Here is a 21,137-nt window from a genome sequence, read left to right on the forward strand (position 1 = left end):
ATTTTACGGAGCCCGTAGCATAGCTACACAGTACAAGAATGACTCATGGGACAGACATACGCTACACACTTGAGTCTTTCATTAAGTGAGATTTGTATAGTAGTACTGTTATCATGGAATGTTTATTTATTAGAGCCATTCGTAAGAAATGAAGTAGGATATATGTCATAGGGTCAATAAGTCCAGACATTTGGGAACAAACTTTTTTATTTTAAATTGCAAACTGCAACATATGAATTATATTATTTAGCCAAAGGAGAGAAAAAGATCATACCCGTGGCGAATAAATCACACAATCTGTGTTAAATCTAAATCCAACACAATATGTTCAACCTAAATCTTACAGGGAAGCTGCACCCTAAAATAAAATGTACATTCCTTGGATGTCGGACAATTCACTCTCCTCACTTTGTGAACCAAAACATTGACAAAAACTCGTTCTCTCAAGTCACCCAAAAAAAAGAAAAAGGGATAGTGATTTAAAATCATGTCAGAGAACTGTAAAGGGACAACGATGACCATTCCATCCCCTCCCAAACTAGTCACATTTCTGCGACCTTACCTAACTTTTTTTATGTTCACAACTTTTTACCTGAACCGTTCTGTAACATCAGATCCAAGAGGTGAATTCTTAGCAGGCTTTCACTTTAACAAGGCATTCTATTGGGATTTCTTCGCTCAGTTGAAACTAAACTGGAATTAAGGAGTTCAGTTATTGCTTTGATGAATAATATTTTCTCTACAGGTGAAATTTCACATTGCTCATGCTGGAAAAAAACGGCAAAATGTGATTTCATTTGACTTTGGGATATCAAGTCCCTGCACTGTTCATTCTGGGAAGTTTTGGAAAATATTAGCTGAGGAAGCAGCCACATGGCAAAAACAGTGACACAAGTCTGTTGTAATGTAAGAGACGAGTGATTAGCACCGTGTTCGCCAAGGGCAAGCCATAAGATAAAGGGAGCTGAGTTCAGGTGTGCACTTCAAGTGCTGCGTGCTGAAAATCAACTTCTGATCCTGCAAAAAGTCACTTTTTGGTCTTCAGTCCCCTCTGTCAAAGTCCGGCTGTGTGCAGCTTATGCAAATATATTCTTCCATCTCTGCACGCTCAGCAGACAGCCCCACGCAGACCTGGTGGAACCACTGATTGCAGCTACCATCACATTGGACCCAGTTTAACTGGAAGGAAAATAACAAACAGGATTTTTATAGTACAAATCGGCCAACAAGTCGAGGGCTGTCTGTCTGCGTGGTGGTTAATCGTCAAACCCACCTCGTCTCCTTCTGGCTCTCTGCACCAGGGCGCAGCGCACAACGAGTAGTCCTCATCCGAATCGGACGCGGACGCAGATGTAGCAGGTTCTGACACTCTGTTTGCGGGGGAGCAGCTCCTCCTCCTTTCTTCACTCCGGTCACGCCTCCTCTTTGACATCTTGTTGCAACATCTCTTGGCCTTCTCAGAGTGCTGTGAATCCGAGCTTTCCTTCCGCCGCTTGGTCCGTTTGCTCTGACTGCTCAGTGCCTCTTTATTGTGACTCGAGTGTCCCTTCTGTGTTGACACGCATGCAAGATAAACGTGATTTCATATCCGTTCCACATTATGTTAGCAGACTTGCAGCCCAAAATGACCGAATACCTTTTTGTGATGTTTTACACGCTCTCTCCGTAGCTCGTCATCTTCTGTGCTTTTTCGACAGGGTGATGACCTCTGAGTGGGCAGAGGAGCCAGTTTGTACAGCAGGTATTTGTAAAGCTGCTCGGTCTCTGGAAGTGTGACCTGCAGTAGGAACCCCTCCACCATCAGCTCTTCCAGCTCAGGAACAAGTCCTGTGAAAGGCGCATTTAGAAAAGTTGGTTCAATATTTAAAAAAAAATAATAAAAAAAATTGTGATTTAACTAACCATCGATTGGAACGCATTGGTGTTCTGTGTAGAAAAAGCCATTCTTTTGCGTTATTCTTGATCTGTTTTTCAGCTGAAACAAACACATCAAATTCAACAAACAATGACATCGCATGCCCAAATGCTGATCTGACTACTGACCATCCTTGACACTTCCTCCAGCAGTCCATCTGTACAGGCCTGATGAACTCTGTGCTGCCATTGCACCGTCCGCTCGATGAGGAAGCGCAGCGCGTCTCCTTCGGGCAGTCGGACCCGAATCCTCTGCAGCGACGCCAGCAGGGGCAAGACCTTGTCCAGGGGCGGCTTCCTTGAACGCTGGCAAAAGGGGCAAAGCCAGACGTGGCCATATCTGAGGTCCGCGCTTGCTACAACGCACCCACTGTGGAAAAGCTCGCGACAGAGCTCGCACTGCACCATGGCCCCCGAGGGCGCCTTTTGGCAAACACAAACACTAAGTGCACAACAGTTCTCAGCAGGAAGAAGCTTGGACTCGTTTGAAGCCCTCAGAGCCAACAAGGTCTCCATCTCCTTGTCGCGGACGTCACCAAGGGTGGCCATCTGTAACGAGAGAAGACTTTGTTAGTCATAATACTTACAGATGGACAGTCATATTAATATTATACACTAATATTTGCTTAATGCATACAATATACATTATGTACACATTTCCTTGGGCTCGAGCTAGCTGTAGTCCCCCCCCAAAAATGGTAGTGTCCTTGTAAATTTCCTCCATTAAAATATAATATTTTAATGAAGTTAAGCTGACAACAACAAAGCCATATCGCTACGTATATAAGAAACGACACTCACAGCAGAGGCAGAGTTTTTGCTTTCAGAAAGAGCCTTTTCCACGTCGTAGATCGAGTCCAGCTTGACGGGGGATCTCTTGCTGATCTGTGGTCCCTCCTTTGTTTTTTTATATCTTGACCTATGAAGCCCAGCTCCTAGGTCACATCTCGGGCACAGTACCTGCAAAGGAAAAAAATAAAGAATAATATAGTAATGTGCTAGTGAGGAGGTTATTAAACTACAGTCTCGTGTGCTCTTTGACCAAAAATGCCCTAAATTGGTTTCAGAATTGACATAGGAGATACTATTTTGGTAAATGGAAAAAATATCAAAATGCATCTTCAAATTAGGAATAATATTTAGTGTGGCACAGCCAATGGAACGACTGTAAATCCAAAAGAACATTAAAATGCTTGACATACCTCCAAAAGCGAAAAGGGTGAGTTTTTAAGCAGGAATGTTTTTGCAGCGCTCTCCTTCCAGGTTTGCACATCACTGACCAGTGCCTCCAATCGGCTGAGAGGGTCCAGTCTCACGGGGATACCCTCCGCTCTGAGTACCAGCTCAGAGAGGCTTTCTAGCAGGGGAATACGGCCCCCGAGCTGCAAACGCGCAACAGCAACATTTAGATAGCCGGCCAGGTTTTACTCAGGCAAATTTTTCAACTAGTCTCCATTTTACCTGGAGGGCTTCAGCTTCATGAAGCCATTTCTTGGCCTTGACCACAGCATCCTTCAGCTGCAGGCAGTTTGGCAGATAAGTTGGGATGTTTTCCATTTCTTGTAAAGCAGCATCAAGTGTTTCTATACTGTGATATGGACTGTGGAAAGACGTACACAAATGTGTTCAATTCATTCATTACATAATCAGGTCATTTAGATTACTTTTCCTGTGCCAGCATAATACAGCGTTGAGAAATGTATTTAAGATTATTTATTCAGTTTCTTTTGTTAGCGCTGCTGAATAGCAAGCAAGTGGTGAAACCACATAATAAAATTTGAAAAGTTAGCCAAAGACAACCGCAATGAACATGGGGCTTCCAAGTGATAACTTGATACACTTTGGCAATAGGTCTTAGGAGAGAAAATGAATAATATCCAAAACGGGAGAATTCTTGTTTAAAAAAAAAAGGGGGGGATTCCCCCCCACATCAAACCTAAATGGATCTTTTGTTCTACATGAAAGCAATCTAAAAGATATACAAATGAAAATAAACAATAAAGTAGATTTAAGCCTTCAGACTACAATGCCTTCAATTTGTGAAATATTTGATGAATAGCCTCAAGATACAACCCATTACACATGTATCGAATGACTGCGAACCTGATATTTGTTCGTTTGGAAACATGAGCATGCCTCTGTCCTCACCTGGCTGTCATGAGGCCCAGCATTCGCTCCTCCAACTGCTCCGACACCGTCAGGAGCTCTTGCAGGCGAGCCATGGCTCTTTCCACTGTGCTGTGAGGTGCTAAACCCACTCCTTGGTCGATCAGCCTCCTCATGGTGTCCAGGCAGAGGTTGTCCGGCCTACTGTTGGCTTGCTTCACAGTCTCCAGCCAGCGGGCCTGCTCCAACCTCTCCCTAAGCAGAGGCAGCTGGGGCAGCTCTACGTCAAGGGCCAGACTCAGATCCAGAAGTTCCTGAAGCTCGACTGAGTTAGGAGACTCGTCAGACAGGAGCCTTTCGCTGCGCTGCTGGAATTCGTCGACCCTTGTCAGCAGATCCTAAAAGGCACATACAAATATCTTTAGTTTCTAAAATCAGAAGACACAGTCAAGCTTTACAACTTAAATGGTCGACAACCTTCAGTAAAGGTGCCTGTCTGATGTTACACGGCAGGTTGTCCAACTGTTGGACAAAGGACCGAAGCTCCTCCACTGTCAACTCATTCTGGCTTTGAGATTTCCCCCCGCAAGAGCGAAACCTGCAACATTATAAAAAGGAAAGACTCAGGATGACAGTTAGCTTTGGAGGGTCAGCTAAAATACATAAACAATTGATAACCACAGGGCAAAACATGCTGTCGTTATTGTGTTTAGAGGAAGCACAAATACTCTATTTACAGAGCAAATAGCCACGCCCCATCAGAGATTGTGACCCTTCCTTCACGTCACAAATATTGTCCAAAATGGCAGCCAGTTGGGCTAACTTAGTAATGTGGCCAACATTCATGGACATGGCCATTAGTATTTAAATCACACTGGTACAAAAATAATAGGTACCTCGTCTGCCTCTTGCCATTGAGAAGTTGTTGGGCCACCACAGCGACTTTATCAGCTTCTACAGCAACAACGCGCAGCTGATCCAAGAGGGAGGTTTGTGGGAACCCCTTTGTTTCTGCTTGCTCAACCAGGCTGTGAAGCTCTTCCAGACCTAACCAGACATAGACCATTCTTTTAGCACATCAAAAGATTGCACAAGCTTAACGAAAATTTGTCCTGAGGTGTGACCAGAATACACGGAGGGTTTTTAAATTAATGTAACCTCTTTTGTGGTTTTCTCTCTTCTCCAGAATGCCCTGCATAGCACTCAGCCATTCCTTATAGGACTCCGCGCGTAGCTTGACTGCTGCCATCATGGGGTATAACTTATCCAGTGTAATTTTGTAACTAGGGAAATATTAAGACAGGAGATTAAAAGGCAGGAACATATTCATTAATATCCGTGGACCTGCACCTTTAAATAAATGCACAAAGAGCAAAGAAGACAAATTTGGATCATTTGGTGTATTTGTTTTAAATGGTATCATTTCTGTGTTCTAAATAATTTGTAAGGAAAATATAAAAACTGTCATTTTCTGACAGGTTTGTTTTCTGACCTGCGTTTACAGAGGCAGCAGGTTGCTGACTGAAGGTAGGAAAGAAATACAATTGCTATGGCGACTGAACACTCACTTGAGTATTAGGTTGCTAAGTGGGCAGGAGCATAGGTCCTGGGCGTGGTACAGGCAGACCACCTTGCCGGGAGTGCAGACACAAGTGATGCCAGACAGGTAGCAGGTGGTCCAACACTTGCAGCACTGACGCTCCTCATCTGGGAGCTGCTCATAATCTACTTGCCGTGTTTGCACCACACCCTGGGGATACACATTCACAGTTATTAGTGCTGAAGAGGGGGGGGGACAGCTGTTTTTGCTAGATAAAGAAAACGTGTTAAATGTACCGTGCATCCTTAAGACATTACATTATGGTTTCATTCTACTACCATTCTGTTTTGATACGACCAGATGCATTGTGCACAATTAGCTCTGTAACGCTGGCTTGACTAACTAATTTTAAAACTGGGGATTAAAATCTAGAACTGCTCAGTGCTCACCATCTTGTTGATCTTCTCTCGAAGCTCTTCTTCTTCTTGGATCATGGCGACCATCTCCTTGTACACGGCGGAGGCCAGTTCCACATCCAATCTATGTGCCTTGAAGGCCATGTTGCAGACCATCTCGTCGTGCGAGAAGACGCAATACCGGTTCAACTGCCGATAGTGTTTCACACAGCCTCGGCCGACAGGCATCTAACAGGAAATTGGCATTCATTAAAAATAAGACACTGTTATAGCCACTTTGTTTTCAATTTGTTGACAGATGCATTCCTACATGTATACATTAGTGTTGCTGTAGAAGCATAACATTGTAGGCTCCTTTGGACATCTGAGCCCTATTTAAATTACAATATTGGACCTCCTCGCGAGTGCCTTACCCAGTCCATGGTGCAGAAGTTGACCGCTTCAGCAAAGTTGAAACCTTGGTTGAATCCACTGTGGTACGCTCTGGGGAAGGTGATGACAAACTCTCCTGCACATTGGTTTGTACGATAGATCTAAGAAAGCCAGAAAGATAGAGGGGAAAATGAAAATGCACACTTCTTCTTGGAATTGTATTTATTTATATGATCATTTGGGTTTGCATGTGCTATTAGATAACAACCAATACAGTTGACATAGTCAAGAGAAATTACAATTTAAACTCATACCTAGAATTTGTGGTTTTTAGTGGCATAGGACTGCACTGCATAATATCCAAATATATGCAACTAAGTAATAATAACTTGCTTTTTTTTCTTCAAGTGACTGCACTTCCTCCTCCTCTGATATGACGATTAAAAATCATGTTGCAACACTGAGCTAGTTACCGGGACGCCGTTGTTCATCAGCGTGTTGGGGTTCATGATGGTGACGAGTTGATGAAGGAGGTCTGGCTGCGACTGAAACAGCTCAGGAGCTAGTTTTCTCATAACCCTCTCCAAGTGCTCTGCAGCGTAACCTGGCGCCCCATACCAGGTTTTTGGCTCACCCCTGCACAGCCAAAAAGAATAGGGGAGAAAAACAACAGCCATTATTAGCAATACACAGACCTAATTTGTGATATATTCTTTTAAGGTTCATTGCTTCATAATTACAATAGTGAGATTTCATAATTATTTAAAATAGACTCATAAGTAAAAGTTAAATCTCTTCAACTCTACTATAAACAATGTACCAATGAAGATAGTTGATGGAGTAGCTCCAGTGGTCCTCAATATGCCAGCAGAAGGAGGAGAAGCACATGCCCACATAGAGCCAGGGTAACTTCATCCCACAAATGTCGGCTGTAATGTGAGTCAGCACCGAGGAATCCAGCACAGGCATGTTGTTAAGATTCCAGCCACTTGTTAGGTAGTGCTGTAGAACACAGGAAGTGTAAAAATGATGGCCCATTCTACCCGACATCAGTTAGTTTGAAAGATGACACAATGGTATAGCTCTAGCAACCAGTGAGAGAAAAGTATTTTATACAGCTTGTTTGAAAAAAAAAAAAGCCTTGCCACACCCCATTCTATGATTTAAAACAAATAAATACATAAAATTAACCATCGTTGTATATCTAGTAATAGAGACCATCATCATAGTAACTAGACAGCTTGTACCTCGTCCTCGGGAGACACTTCAAAATGGCTGTTCTTCAAAGGGAAACCACTCCCAAACTCCTTGGAGGCAATGTCTGCTCCATATTCTACAGTCACATCCTCTTCAATGGTACTGACTAGCCGCCAAAACTCCTTCTCCACCAGCTCAGTTGGAACCATCTACAACACAAGAGATAAATTCAGATTGATTAGTAACGACATTAGGAAAGTTGTGTATGCACACCTTCCACGCCAGACATGCGCGTGCACAGACCGCTTTCTCTCAGGTACTACAATTAATTTGTCAGCAAAATAATTCTGATTCGTAACAATCTGCAACATGTACCGTCTATAATAAGTTTAAATTGGCAGGTTTTTGTGACGTAGCAAATGAGACTAAGAAAAAAATATTTCTAAATCTTTTCCACGATTAATGTGACTTATAACTAGTTCCACGCAATTAAAAACTCTTTCTAATCCTCTCAAGAGGAGAAATAATTATTTTTAAAAAACGGACATAATGTGGTTGCACAAGTATGCACATCCTCCTCTAACTCCGGTGCTGTGTTTAGAATTAGCCAATCAGATTCAAGACCATGTTAAGTGTGAGTCTGTTCATCAGACCATTACACATTGTATTACAAGATGTGTTTGGAAAAAGTATATTTGGGGTAAACAAGCACAACAATGCTTATCACCAAAAGTACACTATACAGTACCTTGTATTATTTTTCTTCAGTTGTAACTGGTCTTTGACAATGTGGCGGGAATTATGAACAGTTCCAAATACTCGCAAAAAGGCCTACTAGAGCATCTAAACTGTGCTTAAAGACGAAGTGAACCTTAAACATTCCTTGACAATAATATGTTGTATGTGACCTCACTAGTCTAAAAATGACATTCTGATTAATATTACATTTGTGGAATATAAGCTACGCAGCAAAATCCAGCCGGTTTTATCCATCTCAGGGGGCGGCCATTTTGCCTCTTGCTGTCAACTGAAGATGACGTTACAGTTGCTCAGGGAACGACCAATCACAGCTCACCTGTTTTCTGAAGCGTAGCTGTGACTGGTTGTTACCAGAGACCTGAGCAACTGTGATGTCATTTGCACTCGACAGCAAGTGGCAAAATGGCTGTCCCCTAAAATGGTTTAAAACTGAAAAGCTGGATTTTGCTTGTGTCTGATCGCACTTACCTTGCCGACTCTCCGTTCAATGGGTTAAAGTGCCCCTTTATCTCTACCCGCTGTAATACGGTCAAAGTTGAGGAGTTGACGGGAGCTCTGCAAGCCGGCTTCGAGAAGGATTGGTTTAGGTTCTCACCACCCCATTTTTAGAGAATCAGTCCGGTCTTGCTTCAAATAAACCATTATTGAGTAACCAATTTGAAACCAGGATAAAATCTGAACACACTCTTTTTACTTCTCTAAATGATCGGTTGCACTTGTTAAGACCTAAATAAACTTAGCTGGTTTTATTACACCCGCTCGGGCTTGTTTTCCTAATTCAAAATAAGCCGAAATAACTTTATACAAAAGGTTAAAAAATAAGATGATAAACCAAAGATTAAAAAATAAAAAATAAGTAGAAAAAAAATAAGAATAAAAGATTCTGAAATAAAAATAAGTGGAATGAAATAAATTAAAAGATTCAAAATTGAAAATAAGGGAGATGAAATAAAAAAAAAGTCAGATAAAATAAAAGACAAGATAGGATCTTCATTAAAGTTCAATCATCAGAATCAAACAATAGTATTTCCAAAGTTAATAACAGGTGAAAATAATATAATTGTATTTGTTGAGAAAGAGAACCCCAGTTAAATGGCAGAAATGTTGATGAAAGAAATCCCTTTTAGGTGGAAAATAATCGAATAGACTTGAGCAGTTTTGGCTCAATAGGAGACTGAGTTCAAATAAATGACTTTTTTATTCCAGGCTACTCCTAATCTACCCAAGTCTAATTTAGAACCTTCAAAAAGTAAAGCATAGTTTAGCCAACTATCTTTCCTGCGCTTAGAAACAGTTTGAAATAGTGACCAATTTTCTTATACTACGCTTACCTCAACCTTGGAATTTATAGGCCATTCTCCGAAGTTGGGGAGACGGAAAAGTGAACCAGATTATTTGTCCTTTACTCTCTTATATCCCATGGGTACGGTAAGGAGGAGTTTCTGTTAAAGACCCACCTCCGAAGGATGTTACTGAGAGAGATTCACCCGCGGGGGGAGCTACTTCGCCATCGTATGCGTTGCGAGGATGTTATTGTAACAAGCGCAGCTGCTAGCGATCGTAATGTCCGGGTCATTTTGACCGGTTATTGCTAATGTTGAACATTTCCTCCAGGGAGGTCCGTCCTTAAGGTTTCTCGTATCCGCCACATCTTAGATTGAGTACATCCAAATAAAAACATATATAAAACCCTTGTGTTTTTACAAGTGATTGATGAAGTGATGAGTGATGAAAACATATATAGGCCTACTTTCATCTAATTACTAGTTTTTACCATGATTAAATACTGTTCTTGTTTTCCCAAAACAAGATAGTCCTCGGCACCAAGCGAATGACCTCTAAGGTCAAGTAAAACATCCCGCTTGCCATAACATTTGTTGATGCGCACCAGAAAACAACCTTCCTCCCAGTCCACTGTATTCCTCCTTCAATGTATTAAGGCAAAACACTGCTTCCTTGCCTGCATCTCTCTCACCAAGGACACTTGATAAAGCCCTGCTTCTTCCCAAATGGATAAATGTTAAATGTGAATAATTTCTAAACTAGAGCTAAATATGAATGAATATAAAATAGGGGCTAAATCTACCCCAGGTGTGACTGACTATAAGCAAATTTAGTTATTGATTTCGAGGTTTCAAATTTAAGGCTCATCCTCAACCCACATTCTTTACATCATTATCTCCCCGTGACACGACTTCAGCATCACAATTTACAACATTAACTTTGTGACACACTTATAGTGACTTCTCCTTAAGTGGTGGCACAATGGTTTAACATTTCAAGCGACCTGTCCATGTTACACAACATGAATGTTACACGACATCTGCATAACTCATATTCCATAAATATAATATTAATCAGAATGTCATGGTTAGACTAGTGAGGTCACATATAACATATTGTCAATACATGTTTAAGGTTGACTTCTCCTTTAAACTCAATTACTGTATATTAAATTCAATGTCATAGTATTATACTGGTCCACATGCCCCTTTCAGTTACAATTGTCCCTGTAATTTGCATGCAATTGAGCAAACAGGCAAGACAGCGCCAGCAAGGATCCCCACTCACGTGAACTGGCATGTTGAAGTAATCCGACTTAAAGGAATCAGCCATATCTCCAAAGGTTTGCAGGGTGTAGCTCCTGCTGGCCTGCTCAAAGCCAAAAGCAACCTGAGGTTTGCCGCATTCCTGCAAAATGAAGACAAAACACATCGGTTAAATCCAACTATTGTGAACTGAATTGGAGTTGTTCCAATCATAAGCTGTGTATTGCGTCAGGATTTGGCTGCCCCCAAGGGTAGAGAGCATGCGCCCCACCTGCGCTAGGCACTTGGGGCATCTCCAGTCTCCTTTAGGGACTTCATGTAGCGGGGGGATGAGACAGAAGATGTGATAGCTGTCATCACAGCCATCACACAATAACAGGCGGTCCTCTTCATTTCCACTGTGACATACTAGGCACATGTATTGCTCCACCTGAGTAGTCGGGGAAAAAAACATTTTCTTTAGAAAAAAAAACGCTAACTTGGATCATTGTAGCTACACTACAATGTACTTACTTTACTCGTTGTACCATTTTTAACGTTATTCAACACATTTTCTTCACAACTTTCTGTAACGTTATATTCCACAGTCTCCTCTTTCACCGACATGCTCCCTAAAACAGATGGTTGAATTACAAATGGCGTCTTTGTATCTTTGCCATTTACTCGTATTGATGACCTTAAAAGACCTTGTTCTTACCTGGCTCAGACTTCGCAACATATGTTCCCATTCTCCTCCTGAGATTAGGCCGATTCTTGCGAACCTCCTCAGCTTCGCTTTTAAAGTAGCCTCTCTGTAGAGTTTTGTAATGTAAGAAAAAGGAACTGTGACACAAAAGAGGAAGCGGAAAGGACCACACTCACTTCGGCTCTCATCCTTTTTGCACGCCGGGCGATGCTACACATCTCCTGCGGCTGCACAGACTGGCGCTGCGGCAGGTCATGTGGTGTGTAAACCTTATCCTTCGTGTCGTTGGTCAAGGTGGCTCTCTGCAAAGACAGAAGTTGGACGACAAAGCAAATTAATATAAAAGGTGACCCCCAATGCAGGAAAAAAAATGAAAGTTTAGCTTTCAATCCAGTCAAGTTACCTCCAGAGTGTAAACACATTCAGTATCTTACATTATATATATATATATATATATATATATATATATATATATATATATATATATATATATATACACACACACACACACACACACTGTAAACATTACTCCTAAATTACACAGCTAGCAGAAAAATGACATAGAAACTGTGATGGAGTCATACTCTGACAGTGACAGTGATACTGTGCCGTTTGTGACTTCTGCACCGAGATTGAAGCTTATAAGAACAAACCCTTTGATACATGACATCATAACAATTTGGTGGGACATACAGGCTGATTGTCTCCGGTCTGGAACAGGTTATATGGGTAGAGGATCCGCTCGTAGTGCGCCCGCAGATGGGAGCCCACCGCCTTGCCTGGAGCAAAGCCCATCTTGACAGAGATTTTAGTCCAGCGCCGCTCTCTGCAGACGGTATCGAAACCTCCCTCATCATTCACAAGCTGAACAACAAAGTAGCAGCGAATGTAGACTTTTACCAAGTTTGTTGGCATGCAAAGAATGTTTCACATTGTGTGTGTGTGTGTGTATGTGAGGGGGTGGGGGGCGGGGGGGGGGGGGGGTATGCAGAATGTGCAGTCACCTTGTTGAGCTGATAGAGATCTAAACTCTTTCTTTCCAAGTGAGGGATTTTCAGAGTGCAGCCTTGAAACTCCCAAAACTTTGCTATTTGATCCAGAAAGTTAAGCTTCACTCTTGTCTGAGCCTAAAAACATAAAAGAACTGTAATTAATAAATGCACCAAGATACCATTTAACATACACCATTCTGTGACCATACCTCCAACTCATTGAGCCTTTGAATTCGTGGTGTGAATTTCAATCTTTCAACATCACAGGCAAATGGTGGCTGCCATTCCTAGAATGTGAAAATAGAACAACTTTTTTAAATTCTCTATTTGAATATTTTATAGTTGAACACTAGAACAATGAGGCTCTGTGAACCTATTGCTGTTTTTCTTAAGCAATTTATCTGCACCATTTTATCAATTCAGATAATTCACCAGAATACCATCCGCAGAACAAACAAAAGCTAACATTTCTATTGATTAATAACTTAATAAGGTTATCTTACACTACTGACAGAACTGTGACTATTTTATCTGTATCACCACTAGACCACACTACTTCCTGCAAAAATGGCACAAATTTGTTGTTGTTAACAGGCTTAGACACAGGAAGACAAGATCAGTTTCGCATGAAATTGTTACATTATTATTATTATTATTGTTGTCCCCGCACTAATTTTGCCCCAGCAGTATATATAAATGTGTAAATGGTTTTGCAAACTGGTCCATCCACTTGATGTTCAATCTGGTGTGTGTGTGTGTGTGTGTGCGCATGTGTTGACACAAGTCATAAGGTGGATGTGAGGTTTGTGTTTTTCTTTGTTTTGTAACGTATTTTGGGTTGCTTTTTCAATATGAAAGGTGCTGTAAAAGGTTTCAATGAGTGAGTGAGTGAAGATCCCAAAAGAGTATTTGATCTGGCCCACAATGTAATTCTGAAAGCAAATAAAATATCTGAAGAACCCTTACAGTGGGCCCAAAACATTTACACAGAGATAATCATAATGCATAATAATTAGGACTGTAACTGTAAAGACACACGATAGTTGACTTGATTCGTATCTCGATTTCTGACCCACCGTTTGTACTTGTTCTCTGCCAGTTAAAATATTGTACTTAAAGGGATACTTGACTCACTCATTAAGCCATTTTCAGCAGTAAAAAGTTAATATTTTGTCCAGAATTAATTTTATAACTTCATTATTTTTCTTGTACAATTAATAACTTGAAAAACTATTTTTTCCCACTTGCTGTCGACTGAAGATGACATCACCCGTACTGAGGAAGTAGGCAACCACCAATCATGGCTCACCTGTTTTCTGGGTTTGGTCAGCAAACTGAGCCATGATTGGTCATTAACTACTTCCTCAGCACAAGTCAATGAGCTCCTTGCACAAATCGACTACTTCCTGGACTCAGTAAACCACTGCTTCATTTCCTGTCTTTCATGATTGGACAAATTGATTAATCCAGGTGTGCCTGACCTCAGTAACCACGACGACAATGGCCAGACACACCTGGATTAATCAGTTTGTCCAATCATAAAAGAAAGGAAATGAAAGAGTGGTATTGAGTTCAGGAAGTAGTGGATTTGCGCAAAGAGCCCATTATATTAAGTTTGGTAGCACTGGGTGTTCATATGGCTGAATCTCGTCTGGATTTATGGGAGTTGAAAGGGGTGTGTCATGGGTCTGGCATTTCAAAGGCGACACAGCCCAGTTGCAGTTTTAAGACTGCTTCAAAGTTGTCCATTTGTCCATGACCGGGTTGGAGGGTGCCAAAAAACAACAACAAAAACGGAACAAAACACTCCATGAACCACTGGAGCATAGCAATTTTCAGTTTATACACCATCTTTACATGATAAAATCTAATATAGGTTTGTTTGATATTTTCATTACATTGTTTCATAAATGTAGTATCGCTTTTGGGGGAATTCATAAAAACTGAAATAGCCATAAAGGAAAAAAAAAAAAGGTTCTCCACATTTATTTGTTTTCTTTCATAGTTTCACCAATAATTGATTAATATTAAATTACCCTGTACAAAAAGGACAATTTACTGAATACAAAGTACACAAATAAACATAGTGCTACTATTGGACTGTTGACTATGAACTAAATGTCTTGATTTTACACCTAAACATTCATATGATGCAGAAACTACAAGCCTGGGCTTTAACAATAGGGCTTGCATTGTGCAAGTGTGCCTAATGTTGTGGCCAGTGAGCGCATAATGTGCACTAAATATGTGGCCGGCGAGTGTATATAAGCAGACATTCGACACACTAACTTGTAACTAGTGTATAGTTTACAGTAACGAGCCAATAAGTAAATAAACAGCAAACACATCGTTGTTACATAACATTGTAAGAAGAATTTAATACAGGCTACTTGCATCGAGGCCTCAAGAGTCTGAATATATACAAACTGTCGACGTCAAACAGCATAAATAAGCTAATAAAAGGGACGTTATATAATTATTTGATGGCATCAATCTTACGCAAACTTAACACCATCTTTTCCCAAGCGACTAACTGAACAATATATTTGGTGACTAATCAACACTAAACCAGCCATTTCCTGATGTCAGCTCATGAAGATCATCCCATTTAACCGTGAAACACTTGCACTTCAATCCTCTCGATAAATTCGACCTCGTACACATGCTGGCCATTTTGTTGTTAACGTATACGATAAAAGTAAGTGCGTGCATATTTGGTCAATTTATTTCAGCCCAATTTGGGCCTTTATTTCATTAGTAGGCAAATGAGGCGTGGACACACCCTTGACAAAGCTGTGGCTTTTGCCAAACACAAATCGTGACGAATGCTAAATTACTTGAAAAGGTGAGGTCGCGCTGTTGTCAAAGACTCAACATGATTTTTTTTTTTACCAATAATGGAGTAAAACAAGTGCGTGACGAGTTAAGCCACAATTATCGTCCAGTTGGAACAAAGTAAGCAAGCGACAAGACAAAAACAAACGCACTTCTAATACCAGCAAACGTCGATAAACAAAGTATATTTTAATAGTAGCAGGGTGGGAAATGTGTTTAAAAACGTCGAACAGTGCGGCCATTGTGATAAAGCGTCCTTTCTCTCCATAAACAGTTGGCCCCAGAGCACGTAGAGCTGTACACCGGACAGACGATAAACTAACACAACACAGGCCAAATCCGTCGAATTGAGATGAGCAAACAAACACGTTTTTAAACGGTATCTGCCAAGATACTGTAAATCTAAGAAGCCAGTCCACTTTGCCTTAATGTAAACAATACCAATTATCAACATGTATTAAAACTGAAGCGTTTTAATTTCATTTTTCGAACTCACATAATATTGCGATCGAATCATAGACAGTTTGGGGTGTCGAAATGTGATTTATATTTCAGCGTTTTCGTTATGAAAGGCTCATTGAGCGGTTACGTTTGAAGGTTAGCAAACACACAGCTAGCTGACAATTCAACTCTCGAGCCCCCACTCCGCCATGTTGAAAGCTGTCTAAAAAAACACAACTTTGACTGTGACTTCACGCTCTTTCCTGGTCAAGTGCACACGCACACACGTCTCGAAAAAAATTCAAATATTACGAGAGGCTTACCGGTGGCGGTCGGACTTTGCAGATGCCAGTTTTCTCTGCAATGGGTCGTATTTTGTTGATGTACGCAAAAGGGTCAGCAAATTCCTCCCAGCTGGGCTCAAAAACAGGACACTCCGGGGGAGGAATGAACTCATTCAGCTGAGGTTGAGTCATTCTTGCATCTTCGTTGTGATGCTCGTTCAGTGATGCCTGATGGGTTGCCCACGCTCAATTTGTTGTCTTTGTAATCCAGATTTCAATTCGTATCCATTCTCCACTCATTCAACTCAAAGGCGAATTATCTAGTTCTAGTTGGAAGCGATAGGGTGACAGAGCTGTGTGCTTCCGCTCCTAAAAGTAGACACCAAGGAATGACTCGTTACGAGCGCCTTCGCACACGAAAAACACAATTTTCACACACTAATGTTACTTTAAAGTATTGTTGGTATAATTTAAATTGTGTTGATGCACAATTATGTTATATATTCTGATAATAACAAAAACGTCATTATATCATTAGATTCCAAAATATTACGAAATTAACTTTACCTAAGTTTACTCTTCTTGAATCCTTCGTACGCAATGTAATTCTATTAAAGGATAATCGGTTCCATGGTTTACTTAGAGGTGATTACTCCCTTGTTTTCTAAGTTTGATTTGTATACCACGAGGCTTGACGGTTTGGTCGGTTTACGAGCAAGTGCGACGGGTTGGCTGGGCACTGACTCCGCCCAGCTGGACCGAAATGATGAGAACACTTGTATGTTCTCAAATCGAACACACCTACCATATCAATCCGCTCTGACCGGATCATTGTTTTTAAATGGTCTAGAGGAGACCACCGATTGGTAGGCACAAATCACAGTTCAGCTGTTTCTCTTAATATTTAAATGTGAAGTATATATGCATGGTTAGTTCATTGTGTCATTAATTCCTGGTGTCTCTCAGATTGAAACACATTCTATCAATATTCAAATAAAATCTCACTTTCAATCTTTTTTTTAATCAGCTTTCAGTTGAGTCAGTCTGGTCAACTGTTGCACAAAAACCAGAACCCGTCTTCTTGACGCCGATTGGTTGAATTCAGCGTAATGGGCGTAAAAGACCCGTTTGATTGACAGCATCACAGCAACTAAACGACAACAAAGACTACAAGTTCCAACTGTATCAGTTCAGATGAAAGCAAACGGAAACGACGACGTGTGTCTATGACGACCCCAAGTGGTATACAGCTTACGTGCACCTTAAACAACAAACAATAGAGGATTTTCTTTCACGATTAAAATTTGCTATTTTACAGTAGTCTACAATAGTAACATTTAGCTAAATACAGCAAAAATTAGATTAAATATTAAATTTACCTAGTTGATAGACTCACCGTCTCCAATGCAGTCCAATAGCTCTTAAGACATTTTTTTTTTAACTAAAATCTTAAAATGTGTGTGTTAATTGGCACTGTCAGAGATGTATTCATTTTAAGATGGGTTTATTGTGCTTGAAAGGTCTAAATATTTTGCCCCGGCCGTAATATGACTATCAACATATCAACGACTGAGCCACAATATTTGCAATAATTGCACAATATAATGGCATACAAGCAGCTGGATCAAGTGGTCTGCCTTTACAAATGTAAAAATGCTCAGTTAAGACACTGTCAGAGGTATTAATTTAACAGTAAGGTTATTATTGTGGTTCTAGTTTCCAGTGGTGTGGAACTATATTGTGTCACAAGAGCTGTACCTGTCAAACAAGAACAGAAAGGGAAAAAAGTACATTAAATGAATTTCTCTCTGATAATGCTAACGAACCAAGACTGAACATGATCATCTTTGTAAAGGCAGAATATTTGATGCAGCTTTTGTAGTGGATATCATATTGTGGAAGTGGTCATGATGTTGTACCTGGTTTGTGTATAATACAGTAATGCAAGTTAGCTGAACCTACAGGTTACTCACGAGACACAATTTTAAACTTGAGGAAGTTTAATATGTTTTTAGAGTTCAACAATGATACATATATCTGTGTGAGAAATAAAAACAGTAGTGACATGTACAGTATGAATCCGATGCGTGTTTTTTAAGAGTCAACGCTCACAATAAAGCCAGCCAAGCACATACACAGAATTTATTTTACAATTTCTTCAGTGTTTAATTATGAACTAGGCATGGTTCACTCGGTCTATTGCAACATAGTAACCTATCTTATCATCCAAACAGTGCCAGCCGATAGGTCCGATCTCACAGTCTGCGCAGATGAGATACTTGATTCTTCCGACATCATTGGTGAAGCCCACATTTTCAAAATCAAACATATCCCCCACTAACCAGTGGGCGGTCAGCGTGTCCCTGTCCACTGAGCCCTCCGTAGCGCTGAGGCTGCTCTTTTTACGCATTGATGGTAGGATGAGCTGAAATGAAAATGAAAAACACAGCCTCAATCAAAACTTGGTGATCTTTGAAACAATAGAGGATTGTGGGCATAGATTTGTGAAAATGTAGCAATGACTTCTCAAAGTGACTACAGAATGACAGACATTTTTTTCTTATGCGGAGAGGTCTTAATTATGAACAGGGACAGTCACAGAGTCGTTGTAATTTTAACCTTGAAACCCCACAAACGTGTTATATCAAATCCTCCGGATATAAAGACAACTTATTTTGGAAAATTCTTCATTAAAACATTTGTACAACTCCAACCGTAAAGAAGTAAATCAGAACACAGTTTGAAATCTTTTTTTGTCATGCTGCTGTGTTATTCTCTCCTCTTTTCTGCAACAATCATCAGTATTCTAGGACTATTTACCTCTTTACAAATATGGATATAAATGGTCATTATATCATTTTCAGAACAATAAATCAAATTGTGGCATAAGACATTACACGGTTTTCTAAACAGGACTCCTGTAATTTTGGGCTTGCACAGTTAAAAAAAAATTCCCATGGCTTTTTATACTTCTCTAACCCAATATGTTACCCAGTATATTCTGAATAGGATGTCTGTTTTACAAATGTATCAGTAAGTACTTGGACAACTAAATAAATAAATAAACAAAACACCTTACAATATATTATTGCAGTGCTAATTATTTTGTTTGGGACAAAACAAAACTATGCAACCAAGGGAGAATATACAAACTCCACACAGGAAGGCCAGAGACGAAAATTTAACCACTACCCTTAGAACTGTCAGGTAAACACTAGGTCACTGTGCTGTTCCTGTCACCAGCTTAGCAAAATGTATTTTTTTATTTTAATGTTCCAGTCTATTCCCTAAATGTAAGTGCAAACAAAAGTGAATGATTGATGTAATCGCTTCAGACATATAGGCTAATGCAACTATACTGTGCTTAAACCCCAAAGGCTGGTCCTAAAACATGTAACAATAATAATAATAATAATAATAATAATAATAATAAATTGTATTTGTAATGCACTTTCCAAAGAAATCTCAAAGTGCTACAGTGTCAAGTTAAAAAACAACATGTAGAAGTATTCCAGGTTACCTCTTTCTCTGCAAATACAGCCATTCCCGGGGACAGCACCTTGGATCCGCATCGTTGGCATAGAACAGACTTGCTGTTCTTCCCGTCGTCGGAAACCAGGTCGGACCGGTCAACGTCGTCTTTATTCTGTGCATTGTGGTCCATCTCAAGGTCTAAATCTAACTTGGACAAGAACAGTTCACAAGACAACTTGACGAGAACAGTTCACGGGGGTGTCGTTCATTTGCATCATACATACAACACTGGGCTCGACTTCAGTCCTCCTGCACTACTCACAATTCGCTACACAGTGATTGGTTTAAACCATATTAAAGCAATAGTGATTACAACAACAGTGAGGCGTGGCACTGTACATTCGGACAGGAGTTAAAGATGACGGAAACAACCGGAATGACTAGCGTTCTGATCATTTACGAGCCGGAATGTGTTAATTGTATTACATACACATTCAATAACAATAACGATACAAAACAATAGAACGTACCACTGTTCTTTAAACAATCCCGGTGTAACTTTGAATTCGTTCCCTCGCATTACACAGCGTATGCTAACTGTATAATCAAGTAATAATACAAAAGTGCAACATCCTCAAACTGTTCTTAAAGATATGCAATTAATACGTACCTAAGCAAATTGGGAAAGGGATTACCGAGGACGCCGTAAAAAAAAAAAAAAGATCGATTAGCTAAAGCAAGCAAAGCATTCTGGCTGGTCTTGGGCTCTATCGTCCGCTCACTAAACGGGCTCGTTTAGAAAAAAAAACTTGGATTATTTTCAGTTCCGGGAAGGCGGCGGTGAGTTAAGCAGCACCACCAAACCACGGATTTACATGTTTTAATATTCGTATGTGTTCGTGCATCAAACTACCAACAGCATGGCGCTGAAAATAGACGGGGGGCTGTTGTGGGCCAAGTGGATAACCGTGGGCCAACCAGAGTCTGACGGTTGACCAGAGTCGCCTCAGCACCTTCAGCGTGTATCGCGTGGCTTCAGACAAGACAAGCACAAAACAGAAAACTTGCCAACTGATAATAAATAATACTATCAATATCAGCAAGTGCAAACTGCGTTTGCGCATGAGTTAAAATCAAGTATAAAAATGGCTAACAAAAAACACACACTATTACAAATCCGAGTACACTTGTAAACCTGTTCATTCTTCACAATTTTGCGTCAGAAAAGAAAGATCCAGACGAAGGTAAAATACTAAATTTGTACATTTCTTGAACGTCCAGAAGGGATGAGCTCAAATCGCGATGGGATTGGCGGAACAGATGAGGTCGTGCGCTGATTGGCTGATTATGTGCTTACTTTAGCTCACATCGCGACGTCAATGGACATACAGATGAAGTCGTTCGCTGATTGGCTGCTTTTATGCTTACTTTAAAGGATAGATCTCCTTACTCCAATTGTATTTTAGTTCCATGGTATCGGAAGGGGGATTAGCTCAAATGGGAGAGCGCTCGCTTAGCATGCGAGAGGTAGCGGGATCGATGCCCGCATCCTCCAAATTTTTCCCTCAGATAT

The 21,137-nt window shown here is 40.5% G+C and overlaps 2 protein-coding genes and 1 non-coding gene across 4 annotated transcripts; 1 reads left to right on the plus strand and 2 right to left on the minus strand.

Moving 5' to 3' along the window:
- Positions 1–189: 189 nt before the first annotated feature.
- kdm5ba (lysine demethylase 5Ba) lies at positions 190–16,786 on the minus strand. Its single transcript, XM_086087379.1, has 28 exons — positions 16,658–16,786; positions 16,130–16,459; positions 12,740–12,817; positions 12,543–12,665; positions 12,232–12,402; positions 11,715–11,840; positions 11,551–11,644; positions 11,367–11,464; positions 11,125–11,283; positions 10,876–10,995; positions 7,596–7,754; positions 7,169–7,350; positions 6,822–6,984; positions 6,390–6,509; positions 6,010–6,204; positions 5,589–5,770; positions 5,179–5,303; positions 4,917–5,067; positions 4,498–4,618; positions 4,063–4,418; positions 3,376–3,514; positions 3,117–3,296; positions 2,716–2,874; positions 2,044–2,463; positions 1,903–1,975; positions 1,637–1,827; positions 1,274–1,549; positions 190–1,179 (listed from the first exon to the last, which is right to left on the minus strand). The coding sequence occupies exons 2-28, from the start codon at positions 16,280–16,282 to the stop codon at positions 1,042–1,044; spliced, it is 4,452 nt and encodes a 1,483-aa protein (XP_085943505.1). The 5' UTR covers positions 16,283–16,459; positions 16,658–16,786; the 3' UTR covers positions 190–1,041.
- A 1,286-nt stretch (positions 16,787–18,072) lies between these two features.
- On the minus strand, positions 18,073–20,852 carry rabif (RAB interacting factor). Of its 2 annotated transcripts, none has more exons than XM_086087340.1 (3): positions 20,235–20,852; positions 19,611–19,772; positions 18,073–18,515 (listed from the first exon to the last, which is right to left on the minus strand). In XM_086087340.1, the coding sequence occupies exons 2-3, from the start codon at positions 19,752–19,754 to the stop codon at positions 18,267–18,269; spliced, it is 393 nt and encodes a 130-aa protein (XP_085943466.1). In that variant the 5' UTR covers positions 19,755–19,772; positions 20,235–20,852; the 3' UTR covers positions 18,073–18,266. The 2 variants fall into 2 exon arrangements, with proteins under 2 accessions (XP_085943466.1, XP_085943465.1); XM_086087339.1 differs by having other exon boundaries at positions 19,611–19,768; positions 20,235–20,849.
- Positions 20,853–21,046: 194 nt separating this feature from the next.
- Positions 21,047–21,119, plus strand: trnaa-agc (transfer RNA alanine (anticodon AGC)). The gene has a single exon. It is a non-coding gene; the product is annotated as a tRNA-Ala (tRNA).
- The last annotated feature ends 18 nt before the right edge of the window (positions 21,120–21,137 follow it).

This window comes from Leptonotus elevatus, chromosome 10, assembly GCF_054856555.1.
Source record: "Leptonotus elevatus isolate MCC_2025b chromosome 10, RoL_Lele_1.0, whole genome shotgun sequence".
Classification (NCBI taxonomy): domain Eukaryota; kingdom Metazoa; phylum Chordata; class Actinopteri; order Syngnathiformes; family Syngnathidae; genus Leptonotus; species Leptonotus elevatus.